General features: G+C 40.0%; 1 protein-coding gene across 1 annotated transcript in view; it reads right to left on the bottom strand.

The window, feature by feature from the left end:
• The window catches only part of ME1 (malic enzyme 1), a 195780-nt gene that overhangs the window by 4432 nt on the left and 178438 nt on the right, over positions 1-12910 (bottom strand). Inside the window, exons 10-12 of the mRNA XM_086608248.1 lie at positions 11248-11353; positions 8002-8144; positions 5363-5536 (exon numbers count right to left, since the gene is read on the bottom strand). Coding sequence (XP_086464374.1) covers positions 5363-5536; positions 8002-8144; positions 11248-11353 — 423 coding nt within the window. The remainder of the gene's footprint in view (positions 1-5362; positions 5537-8001; positions 8145-11247; positions 11354-12910) is intronic.

The following is a 12910-nucleotide window of genomic DNA, read 5'->3' as shown; positions in this document are numbered from 1 at the left end:
CCCTGTGGACCAAGGTGGAGTATGTAGGGACATCAGGGAGATGTGCTCCAGAAGACCATTCTGATGCAAAATAGAAGAGTAATATAGAGGCACCCTTACTGTTCCCATCAGGAGAAACGATACATTTTTGGTGCAACTACAGCTTAGATAACAAAAGGTTAGAACCCAATCACTGACTGATCCAGGACTGCATGGATACTACTGCGTGATGTGAGCTGTAGGGGTTCTGTGTGGATGGAAGGAGAACTCTGGTCTGGATAGTGTCCGGTGGAGCCACGTATGACCCATCAAGAGCTTCTGAAAACACCAGGAAAGTCCAGGAAACACTGTGGAATGAAACTGATAACATGGCCCAAAGAGAAAGCAAGAAGGGCACTTTTGAGCGAACCTACTTGAAATAGAGCACAAATCGCTTCCTACAGTTCTTGTTGCATGTGGGAAATAGGACCCTGTGTATGTCGCTTGCAAACAACTAGGACTGCGTCAGAAGAGATGCCTGGCTATCATCAGTTCATCCTTTCTGGCAGAAGTAGGTACTTTGGAGCAATCACTATCGCAACTCCAGGTTCAAAGAGAAACAATATTCTCTTCTGCAATCTACCCAGCATGCTGGTAGGTATAAAAAGTTTTTCCATTCGGAGTGGAAATGCTAACAAGAGATTATGCTCGTTGAGTATAATGAGTGAAGGAAAATTATTTGTTTACATTCTAATCTGATATTGAGAAATACAGCAGAGATGAAAACCCAGTAGGGGGAGCTAAGACAACATAAAATCTGGTTTTTGCTTTCCTTCCATAACAGCAACTAGGTTATTTATTTAAAAATGATACACAGCCCTTTGTTAAAACAAGATGTGCATCTGAACGTGTAAAGAGGCATTTACAACATGAGATTTCTGCTGTTGACAGTTTAATAGGGCTCTGCAGGAAGGATGAAACCTGAAGAAATCAACAGCAAGTTGCTGTTAGTGTAATGCATCACTAAAAAAAAGGGTTCAAGAGTAGAGTACTTCTGTTTGTGATGGGTGTGACAGAAAGCAAGCCACAAAACATTGGGGCAGTGCTCGATGTGGGAGAAGCAGCAAGCTTAACTACAGAGATGCCATGCTATTCCTTCTGACATACTCCTGTAACAGCATTAAAAACTATGCAAAAACACAGATACAAGCATTTGCAAAGATAATGACACATTCTTCATGTGATCGCTGAAAAACGCTCCTTGAGAACATCAGTTCAGTGGCAGGGGAAAAAATGATGAATCAACATTTGGAATTGTTACGAAAATAGGAGGTGACACAGAAAATGTAATTATACTGATGTATAAATCCGCAATGTACCATGGCAATGTACACCGAACAGTGTGCATTTTCGCTCCACCTACTTCAAACAAGAATGGGATAGAATCATGAGGGGCATAAAGAATAACAAGGATGATCAAAAGGTTATCTTTGGCACAAGGAGACAAAAAATAATAAAATAGATTTGGGAGAAAAAAAGATAAGACTGAAAGAAAATACAAAAGACAACTGAAGGTGAACATTTCTCATGGCACTATAGGGAACCCAAATCATCAGACAGCAGGAAATCAGAAGAGTTTTCTTTTTTCACAGAACTCATAATTAAATTGGGACACTAACTGTCAAAAGATTTCAAATGTATAAACATGTTTAAAAAGCCATTAGGCTTATTTATGAAAGAGAAATCCATACAGAGATAGAAATTCCAGTGCAGGAAGGCCATACCATACAGGCTGCCAGAGGCTGAGAAGCCATTTCAGCAGAAGGATCACTCTGTATTTTCCCCTTATTTATCCTCTTTTCCTCAGCTTATGCTAGTGATTACTTTCACAGGAAGATACTGAGCTTTTTGGATCTTAGGTCCAACCCAGTATGGCTACTTTCATGTTTTAAATTTAAATTAATTCAACTTTTTAATAGCAAAATTATCTAAGCCTTATTGCAGAACCTCAATGAAAGGCAGCCAAGATAGGACAAACGGCATAAAGCAAGTGAGGGCATCTTGACTTTTGTAGGACGTATTCTCTATAATGAAAGGATTTAACAGGATTATTTCTGGCGTAACTTAACTGTAGGTCACACATGCCAAGAATATTTCATTAGTTCATAATTCCCTGTCCTTTTTGTTGTGTTTGGTAGGACTTAGAAGAATAGGTAATGTTTCTTGTCATCACAGAGCAATTGCCTGCAATTAAGAGGTATTACAGCTTACAATACCTTAGATTTATTGTATAAAATAAAAGGTACATTTTATTTTATTTGGCAGGAAGAAAAGAAGACTGAAAGTAGAATTCATTGTAGTTACAACAAGCTATTTGTGACTTTTATCAGATTTCATTGGAGAGGTAGCAAAGTAGGAAGACAGGAGGTGCAGGCATGCAGCCTGGGCTGCCTATTTTTTATACTGTTTTTTTTTCAGGGAAGCTACCGCTACAATCTGAGAAGGTTCCTCTCCCTAAAACGCATGGGTTTGGTGCTTCAAATTTTGCAGCACCTTCATGCTTCCATTTCCAGTGGAGAATACTAACCACTCTTCTAAAACCCACGTGAAACCATTTCGATTCTACTCTCCCATTAAAAAAGCCAAGAAAACAAACCAAGAAGCACTTTTGCCTTTGCTTTGTACTGCAATTTCAGCGAAGGGGCTGTGTGCCTGACACCTCTTCTGGCAAAGACTCCTCTGAAATCCACCCGTTGTCACCTTGCTCAGTAACTGGCTGTAGCTCACCCAAGCCCCAGTCACACGCTGCCTCTCACACAGGAGGGGTGATGAGATGTGACTGCTCTTAGCTCCAGCCACAAGGCGAGTAGCTATCCATTGACCTTGCTGCCAGTAGAGACTTTCTTTGCAAGAAAAAAAAAAACTTTTTACATATCAAACTTTCCTAGAGATTTTACTAGAGGATGGCAATTACGCAGCAAAACCTTTACCAAAAGAGAAGAGTCAGCAGAGAACCTCCACCTCAAGAGAGAATTTAAAAGCTTCCTCGCAGTTTCTGATACTATTTTACTTCCCTGGCTGTTAATGTTTCTTTGTTTGGTTAAGTTTCTTTGTTCAGGACAGTTTTCTTTCTGACAACAGCCACTTGAAACGTTGTTCAATCCACATCTGTGTCGCCTTTCATCCATCAGCAGTTTATATACGGGAACCATTTCACCCAAACCAAGAAGCAGCAACTTCTAGAATGAAATAAGATGACTGTTTAACACAGCAGTTTAGACCGGCAAGCAAGGATCACCGTATCCAACTGAAATTACAGGGAAGATCTAAAAGGAGGATATAATTATCCAAAGACTTATGAGATGGATCTTTGCCTTCCAAAGACGGTTAAAGTCAGTGGAGACAGTCTGGGCTTTTTACTAATTTTAAAGATGGAAATTGTGAATATCTTTCTTACAGAGGGCAAGCTGCTGGCAAACTTTTTTAAAGATGCCATGGTAAGCACCTTAAAAAAAACCTTCAGAAACCCAGCAAGGGTGCATGCAAGCGCTCACCCTTTAAAAAAGCTTCATGTCTCCTACGGCTGGTCATAGGATCACGTTGCTTATCAGTTGCCTCCAAGTGATAGTAAAGGCCCATTTCGTTCCCTTTAATCCATGAAGAGGACACAAGGAGCAAGAATTCTGGAAAGCAATATCCCTTAGAGAAGCTACAAGCGTTGAGCCAGGAATTCTCACTTCTGCTAATTGGGGCAACCTTTTTTCCTTCTCTTTTTTTTTTTTTTTTAACCGTTCCATAATAGTTGCTAATTGCATTGCTTTGAGGCTTCCTCTGTGTGCTACCTACCCTTCCAATGTATTTCCAAGCGTGCTTACACAGCTTCTTTGAAGATTAATATGCTGCACTTATTCACAAAGTTCTGTGGATTGTATTTTATATGAACTGCACTGGGTAGAAATTATCACTGAAGTGCATCTAGTTAATGAGAGTTAACTTGGTAAACTGAGGCTAGCCTTCTTCCTTATTGCCACACCCTTTAAAAAAAAAAAAAACAAAAAACATCAGGCTTTTAATGACTTTGCATGGACATGGTCAGACCATCAGGCACTGCTTTGGGCTCCCTAATCACTGTCGTACTGAGCCTGGGCTCTCTCTGAGCAGGATGAGCCTGGAAGCACATTCCTAGGAGCAGAGTAGCCAGCAGCTTGAGCATCACTGGATATCACATCACTCAACAGAAGGGAGCTGAGTCCCGTGAGGCTCATTATGTTGCTCTTCATGCCAGCCAAGAGCAGAAACAACAGAGGCAACGGAGGAGACAGGAACTTCAGGACAGGGCAGGAAGGAGGTGAGATGCAAAAGGTCAGAGGAAGGAGTGGCAAGGGTGCTATGATGCTATAGTGGATGAGGAGCAAAGATACTGGACCCAGAAAAGCACAGAAAGTTACAATTTTCTTAAGTGAGAAGCAGCTACAGAAAGATCGACATACTGTTTTGTAAAAAAAAAATAATAATAAAAAAATGTGTTAACCATTTGATTTCAACCAACGCTGGTAATTTATTTTTGTTTGAATTAGGGATTCTAAAATAATAAAGGCCAGATTCTTCTCCCATACGTGTTGAAGACACAATCCTGTGCATTTATGATGTCCTACTGTAAGACCGTAGATGTCAGATTTTGAACAATCATTGGAAGTAGGTGGTGAATGACTCCTAGAACCAAAAGTGTTTGTTCATCTCTTGCCCTCTGAGTGGAGATAAAGCAGATCAGATGTTGGATAATGTCAGAACAAAGAAGATAAAAAATTGCCTGAAGAAAGAAAACAATCAATGCAGAAAAGGATAAGAAAGAAAATGAGAAGAATAACATGACAATTGTGTCAAACTCGTGCAAGGAAACACAAGGCAATAGAGCACTTTCACCAGCTTTTGACAAGGGAGGTCCACAAAAAATTATGCCAACAGCTCTACTCAAAACCAGCAGAAAGCTAAAAAGCTAGAAGAAATTCAAGTAATTTTTGCAAGCAAAACACCCAAAAAAGTCTCTCCGAAGCTATCGACATCAAAACACAGTTCCTTTCAATCTAAAATCAAAACTATGTGCATGACTACGCAAACTGTACATATGTGCATTCACCTGTGATAATACAATACTGAAGTCTTCCTCTTTTTCCCTTGCCAACAGAAGATGAAGTTTATGTCAGACGACCTTTGGATCAAGTATTAACATTTTAAAAATAACTTGTTCAAATAGAAATTATAGAAAAGAACATACCAAATAAAGATCTTGCACAGAAAGCACCGTCTTTCCAATTTAAAAGATAATATTTAACTATTTCTGTTTAGTTGTTCATTATTACCAAGTTACTAAATTAAGGAATTTAAATACTTTTTAATACAATACCTCAGCAGTTGTGAGGAACACATCCTCGCCAATATGTTTCAGTCCACATGAAATAACGCCAAGGGCAACTCCTGGGAAGACGTAGGAATTGTTACCCTGTCCAGGATAGAGAGTTTTACCGCTTGGAAGAGTGACAGGATCAAAAGGACTTCCACTGGCAAAAATGCCACGTCCCTAAATTGCAACAAGAAAGCCAAAGAAAGGACGTTAATTGTGAGGACGCTGTTGGAGTATTTCACACATCCCTTTATATATCTACCACTGTGGAAGCTGGGTTACATCTCTTTAGTATCTCTTCTGAGAGGGTGTTACGGGCTACTTAACTGCAGTTGACTATGTCTCAAGAGCATTGGGATGCTGATCCTAGAGATCACTGGCAATTAATTCTCTGTGACTACCTGATGTCAGAGAGTATCAGCTGCCTTATTCAGGTAAGAGCTGCCAGCACAATTTAGAGGAGGAGAAAGTGAAAGCCAGCACTTGTTATTCACTTTGTGCGTCCATGCCAGAAGAAGGGTACATGGGAAGAAGATATACACCTGCAGCTGTAAAACTCAAAGTGAACAATACTGTCACGGTAACAATGGGTGATGCTGCTGGATTTTTTCCCAACAGCAGATCATCCACAAAAATGACACTAGCGCCACTAAACGTTGCACTTTTGGATGTGGCAATTTCCGAGGAGCTGTGGGGACAGGCAGAGCTCTCTGTTCCTCCCAGTCTCCCCTTGTCAGGCCCCTGCGCCCACGCCACAGGTCAACAGAATGACCAAGGTGCAAGCTCTGTCCCAGGACCGTCGTCCCATGGTGCAACCTATAGCACAAGCTGGTGATGGGACCTCGTCTTCTGGGACCTTGTGGCTCCCCTCGTTGTACTATACTGAGCAGGGTGAGGGCACCAACTCAGGCACCGGCATGTGATCATCCAAAACTGATAAACCATGAGGATTTTTCCCAGGAGATTTTTGGGTTGTGCCAAGTAGCACTGTTGCCTCCAAGACCCAGGCACCATGCACAAACTGGTCCCAGCAGACAGTATGGAAGAGCCAGACTCTTTGGGGGAATTAGAGAATTTAGCTCTCCAGATACAAGTTACACCATATGACTTGTCCTGAGGACAAGAGAACTTTCTCTAACTCGTTTTATGTTGGAGTTCACATGGGACCCTACGTTGCTAAAGGTTTAACATTAGTTAAGAGGAACAGTAGGCCTGGTGTCGTTCAGCAGCACGCACATTCAGAGTTGTGATACCACTGGAGTACCAAGAGATGGGCTGTAAGGGAGCTGAGAGAGTCTCACTGTTCCCCTGCGATGAGGAACACCCTGATGGGAGCAGATGCCGGCACCATCGAGTGCCGTTCAAGGGTGGCAGAAGAGACATCTCAGAGGTGACTCCCCTGCAGCACTATTATCCAGGTTCTCCCCAGAACATTACTGATACAAAGGGAAAGAGAAGTAATTTCTACAGCAGGCAATGCAGTTTTGGACTAATGAGGGGAGGGACATTGCGCAGGCTCTATGTCCGCAGCCCAAAGGCCCCTGGCTCTTCCCTTGCTAGGGAGGGAGCATCCTCGAATTTAAGCAGTAAATTTAGGTAGGGAAGAAAAGCCAGCCTTTATTTATGCTAGCACTGCTGAAGTGATAAATGTCACTGTTAAATACTTCACAGGCGCTTTGTTTCAGAAATATCTATGCCTATTTTAGAGAACTGGAAATGTGCGTTTTAAAATATGTCACTGCTGCTGTTCAGTTCTTCAGAAGGATATTCTGTTTGGTTTGGTGTCATGCAGTACTATCATGGCCAGCTTATTATACGTTTTGGTGACAGATCAAATACTTCAGTGTGTCTTTTGCCTGCCTACCAGATGTCCTTCCCCACTATAACCAGCCCTTCATGCAGGCCACTTCCCTGGCTCCTGCATTGCGCTGTAATTGTGTACTGTGTGGCGGGGAACGGGCATGCTAAATTTGTCTTTTAAACACTGCAAAACTGTCATTCAAACTGCCCTCTATTTGGCAAGAAATCCAAACACAATCCACTATGAAACACATGCAGGCAAGTGCTCATACATTTCAAATTCTAGATTGCATTACAGGATACCATGTCTATTAGCACTTCTATAATACAATAATAAATAAGCACAGTTTTAATTTTCACCTATGTTTCCATAATAGAAATCTTTGTAAGAGGAGTCAATTACTCCATTTCTTAACAGAGAAGTATTTTAAAGATTCTATTTTGTGTATTGAAGTATTTTCTTACCCTAAAGAGTATTTATAAAACCTCAAATGAAAAGCATGCCACTGTGTGTATATATTACACAAAGTGGTACAATTCAAAAACAGGCATAAGGCTTTAATGATTGAAGGTTACTGATGCTTCAGTTATAATGAAGACTATGAGTCTTGCCTGACACCAATAACAGCTATTAAATGGTTTTATGAGGGTACAAGCATGTATTGACTTCAGTAAAATTGCCTTAATAAAGAAAAACCTGTTACTTAATTTAACTCATTTTATCTACACACAGAGACATGAATAGTACTTGCTACTCCACCCTCTGTCTTCCTCCCGTTTTAAATTTCATGTCAGATTTACTTTTCACTACATCTACTGGAGAGATGTTAATCTTTGGTTACCTCTGTATATTTGTAGCACTGCTCAGCAGTGCATTCTGCTTTACTGGTAGGATTGCTGAGAGCAAAAATAATAGGACGTTCATTTGAAGCAGCCATATCCTGAAGAATTTGTTTTGTAAAAGCACCACCAATTGCAGCAACTCCTGAAGAAAAAAAAAACCACACACATAACAAGCAGACAAATGTAATCAGTTCAAGGTAAGACATGCGTGTCTCTTTTAAAAGAACAGAGCTCTTTTTACTGTGTATCTCTCTCTTCAAAATGGAGTTCAACTTTTTGCTGAACATGTGGTTAAAAAAAGTTTCATATAAAAGATTTTGCAACAGTGAAACTTCAGTATTATCCCTAACATAAGGCAGAACCTCTTCACCCCTGTACAGTTTGGTGAGTTTCTCACTTCACTCTTCTCAGGCCCTTTATATAAAATAGAAATGTATCACCTAACCCGTAAATAAGTCCAATCAGGAGTAGAAAGGTACAACTCTGTCTCCTGAAGTCTCATGCAACAGACTGGATAGTTTCTCCCAAAACCAGTGTGTCAGATTTCATTTTTTTCTGACATGACAAGTAAAGCCTCTGCCTTTTATAACTGATCATTCTGTCATCTCCAGCCCCAGCTGACAAATAATCCCAATTTTGAGTCTAAGGCTTCCCTGACAGTAACATTTTTTTTTTAATATATCCCTTTCCATCCCACCAGAGATGCTTTTCTATTCTCCATACTGTACTCACAACCAAAAAGGGGTGTGTGTGATGTTTCTGAGAAGCCAATACACCTGTATTTCTGCCTAACCGATAAGATTTGGGAATCCAAGGATCAGGTCCTTGCTTTCCACACCTTCAATGAAAAATAAATAAACAGACATTGGAGTAAACCTAAGGATCTTTACGGCCAGGGAGGTTCCTATCACTTAGTTGGTAGAGAAGATGGCCTCCTTGCTCAGAGCCCCCAGGGCCTGGCTCCCTGCTCTGCTTTCCGCACAGCATCCAACTTTCAATCACCCAAGTTTTCAGCAGGAAAAAAGCTGTTGTTACCTCTCTTTTGGGGAATAGGAATGGATTCAAATCTGGGCCAGGAAAAGATCGCTCTTGGGTCAGTACTCTAACCTCTTGTCACTCATACACAAGAGCACCCCAACATTGTCCAGTCTAAAAGGACAGCTTGGGGTCTGCCCGAGGAGAGCACAAGGTACTTGAAGGGAGGTGACAGGAGAGTTAGAGATGACTAGAAGGTCATGCATGCTCCAGAACTAACATTTCTTAAAGGTGTCTCAGAGTACTTTGTGACTGCTTCTACATGAAGTATGGTATCATCTTACAGAGACATCTTCAAGCACAGGGACATCTCTCAACAGGGAGAAGTGGGTGTCCCACTGAAATTCCCTGAGTTGATTTAAATTGGACTTTCCCAAGAAGTCTACTTAAAGCCCAAGCACCCTATGACAGGCCCTTTAGGTGCCCTTTAGGTGCTTGATGTGGGCGAAATAATAACTAAGATCCATCTGATTTTGCATCTGGCCAAATCTCCTTTATTCTGATCCCATGATAACAAAAGAGGCAACTCCTCAATTGATGCAAATCAGTTACTTCTCTCAAAGTTTAAACCTGTCTTGCTCAAACATTTCTGTCACATACTACTATTGTTCGCAAATCTGAGCTTTCTGTACTTCACCTTCTATGAATGGACAAGGAAGCTCAGATGCAAGAGCCCTGCTAGACCAGCTGGGCCACTGTATGTTTGATGAGCAGTTATGGCAGGCATGATTTTGACCCACTTGTACAAGAGCCTGTTTGTTATACACCCTAGTTTCTGGTTAAGTCTGCAGTTGCAAATTGTTTAATGTCTTCTAAAACTGATTCTGGACAGCCAATAGTAAGGATGACAACTATCTTCAGATATATAGTTAAAACAAAATGGTCTGAACAATCTCACTGACTATTCCTTTTTTGACTTTCATTTTAAAATTGCAATTTCTTATATTTGATCAAGCTAAACTAAGGCTTTTCCTTGAGCGATCGCAGACAAATATATATAAGGATTCACTGAGAAAGAGTTGAGTAAAATATTGGGAAAAGGAGTATCAACATATTTCCCCATGACTCCTGCTGCCCAGGGGAAGATACTGAATGCCTAGTCCTCCAAATCAAAAAAAAAACCCAGCCCAATATTAATTTTCATTGCTGTTTCTGTTGGAAGAGCTTCCTTATGCAGTATGGATAGGAGAAAGTGACCTTGAGGGAAAGTGCTGCATAGATTTATATATAAAAATGACACACAGCAAACAGCTATATTTCATGACAGCAAACATTCCCTAAGCATCCACACATCTTTATCTAGATAAATATCACCGATCATTCAATCTATTCTTCTGTTCCACTAGTTTTTCCAGCCTCGTATTCTACTAAATAAATTCTCTAGACTACTTGGTTTCTGTCTTGCAGTCCTATCTTTATGGAGCATAGAAAAAGATAAGCTTTACTTATCTCATTCATAATCATTTCCAAAAGCAGATTTTATTGAACAAGGACCATATGGTCTAGCCACAGTCAAAAAGGCAGCTCTTAAAATGCAGGATAATTTTCACTGTGGCATTTCAGATTTTCCAGCATCTGACGAATGATTTTACTAGCCAGATATATGAATTTTCAAGTCTTACATATTAAAAAAAATATTTAAGAGTACTTGCAGTTCATTCCTGAAACTGTCACTGAAATGAAATAACCAAACTGCAGAGAGCTGAGCAATCCTTTACTGAGATCCCAAATCCTGCAGCTTTTATAAAAGAAAAAGTCTTTGTAAAATCTGTGTTTTAGTCTGCACAAAGGACTGGTGGCTAAGGACCTAAATATGAGGAAAAAGAAGATTCAGCTACCCCGTGCTCAGATTTGCACAGCTTTACATGTGCTTAGCTCAGTTTTCTCAGTCTAAGTTTGAGGGTTTTTGTATTACACCATCCACATTAAATCAGAAGTCATTTAGGAAGATGGTAAGGTTCTCCATCAGACGTTTAAACCAACTTGGATTATTCTCCCTGTAAAACAGATGGCTGCAGTGAAAGCAGTGTTACATGCTTGGATGGTTACTGTTTGTTCAGTTGCTTAATAGAGTCCATTATACCCCCAGTGTTTTCTAAAAACACACAAAGGTAAACTCTGTTCAGAGGAACTCGATCTTGTCTTCAGACAAAGCCACATCCCCATTTTTTTCCAACAAAGAATAAGGTCATTGCTTTAAAGTAAATTACCTATTAGAACAGATGGTTTTATATCTTTAACAATATCTTCTAGATTTTTCATTTCACCATGTTCGTGGGCAAAACGTTGTTTCTCAGATGTTAATGAGGCACGCCCCTGAGCAAGGAAAAAAAGAAAAAGGTATTTATTATAAGTTTAATGGAACGTAATATCCTGGGGTGATCAGTTTACAAAGTATCTGGTTTAAAACACCCTATTTTCATTTCTACTTTTACAACTAACACCAAATACCATATCAGACAAATTTATACTGTGCACAGATCACACTGTTAGGATAATTTAGGACTAATCCATTTCTCTAAGTAGTAGGTAAATTAAATTCAATATTTTTACTTTAAATTTGTAACACCACTGTATTAACAATTATATGAAAGCATCATTAATTTTTTCTTTGAAGCATTCTTAAAGCTGTTTTACCTGTTAATATTTGGTCAGATGCTTAAATTTACCAATAATAAAGAATAAATATATTTATATAGCAAACAGTACAGATGTGCCAGGGCAGGGGAGATTCTTAATTTAGCAAAAAAATAGCTTCTCCTAGCTTTCTCAGCTTTGCTTTTGTCTAGAAGTATAGAGACTATATGGAGGGAGCATACAGATGATAGGGGAGACTATATTTTGCTTCACATTTTTCATATTTAAGTATTCATTCTTAAAGATGGAATAAAAATAATTCTAACCAGATGTTTGGTGCACTGGTTTTGCACTAACAAAATTGACTCAGCTGTGAAACAACTTCTGCCCTGATCTATACCATCAATTTCCACCCATTAATCCCCAACAAGGTTTCCAAATGGAATATGACAGATGCAGGAAAAAGGGCTATAGAGTATCATTGACATTGACTGGGCTGCAAACAGGATTTGAGCTCAGTGTAAGTAACATGGAGAGCAGGGCAAGAAGGGGCTAGAAATCGTGAAAATTATGTTAGTTGTCTAAATACATGGACCTCTGTCTGTACACAGGCATCTGAAAATTTCAGCAGAAGAGTTTAAAATGCATCCACCTCCACCTCTCATTCTATTCTTGTGCCTGCAGAAAACATCACTGCAAAGGCACTTTCCAAACACAAATCTAGAAGACGGTGCCAGCCCCTCAATCTTAAAATTTCAGACAGCAGGAGGCAGGTTATACAGATATATAGGGAAGTACACAAGGAAAATGGAACACTAAATGTCACTTTAACCAAATAGCCAGAACAGATACGTATCATCCCTCCAGCCACCTCTTTTCCAGCTGACAAGATGAAAGTTTCCTGAACCTTAGCAAGTTAATTAAGACTATACCAAAGTTTTGGAACAGAATTCACTCCACGATTCCACCAAAGTTTATGAATTTGACAATTTTGGCTCAATTTAGGGCTGCGTATACTATCAGATTCAAGCCGGGATTAGTTTTTTAATGGCATTTTTGCTTAGTTTTAATAAAAACAATAAATAAATTTCAGGCCACAGTTCTGTGATGTGGCAACGCGTGGCTGCACCAGTCTCATCACCGAAGCTCCTCTGCTGGTCCTCAGACGGCTGCCGCAAGAGCTGGTAGCCAGGAAAGAAGGCCATTTTTCATTTCCAGCTGCAAGAAAAGCCTTTCCATCCCGAGGGTACTACAGGAAGATGCAGAAGGCCGTTATGTGGTCGGGGCTGACTGAGC

The sequence above is a fragment of the Tauraco erythrolophus genome, chromosome 2 (genome assembly GCF_009769465.1).
Source record: "Tauraco erythrolophus isolate bTauEry1 chromosome 2, bTauEry1.pri, whole genome shotgun sequence".
NCBI classification, from domain to species: Eukaryota; Metazoa; Chordata; class Aves; order Musophagiformes; family Musophagidae; genus Tauraco; species Tauraco erythrolophus.
The sequence above is the reverse complement of the archived record's forward strand: the minus strand, read 5'-3'. Positions and strand labels throughout refer to the sequence as shown.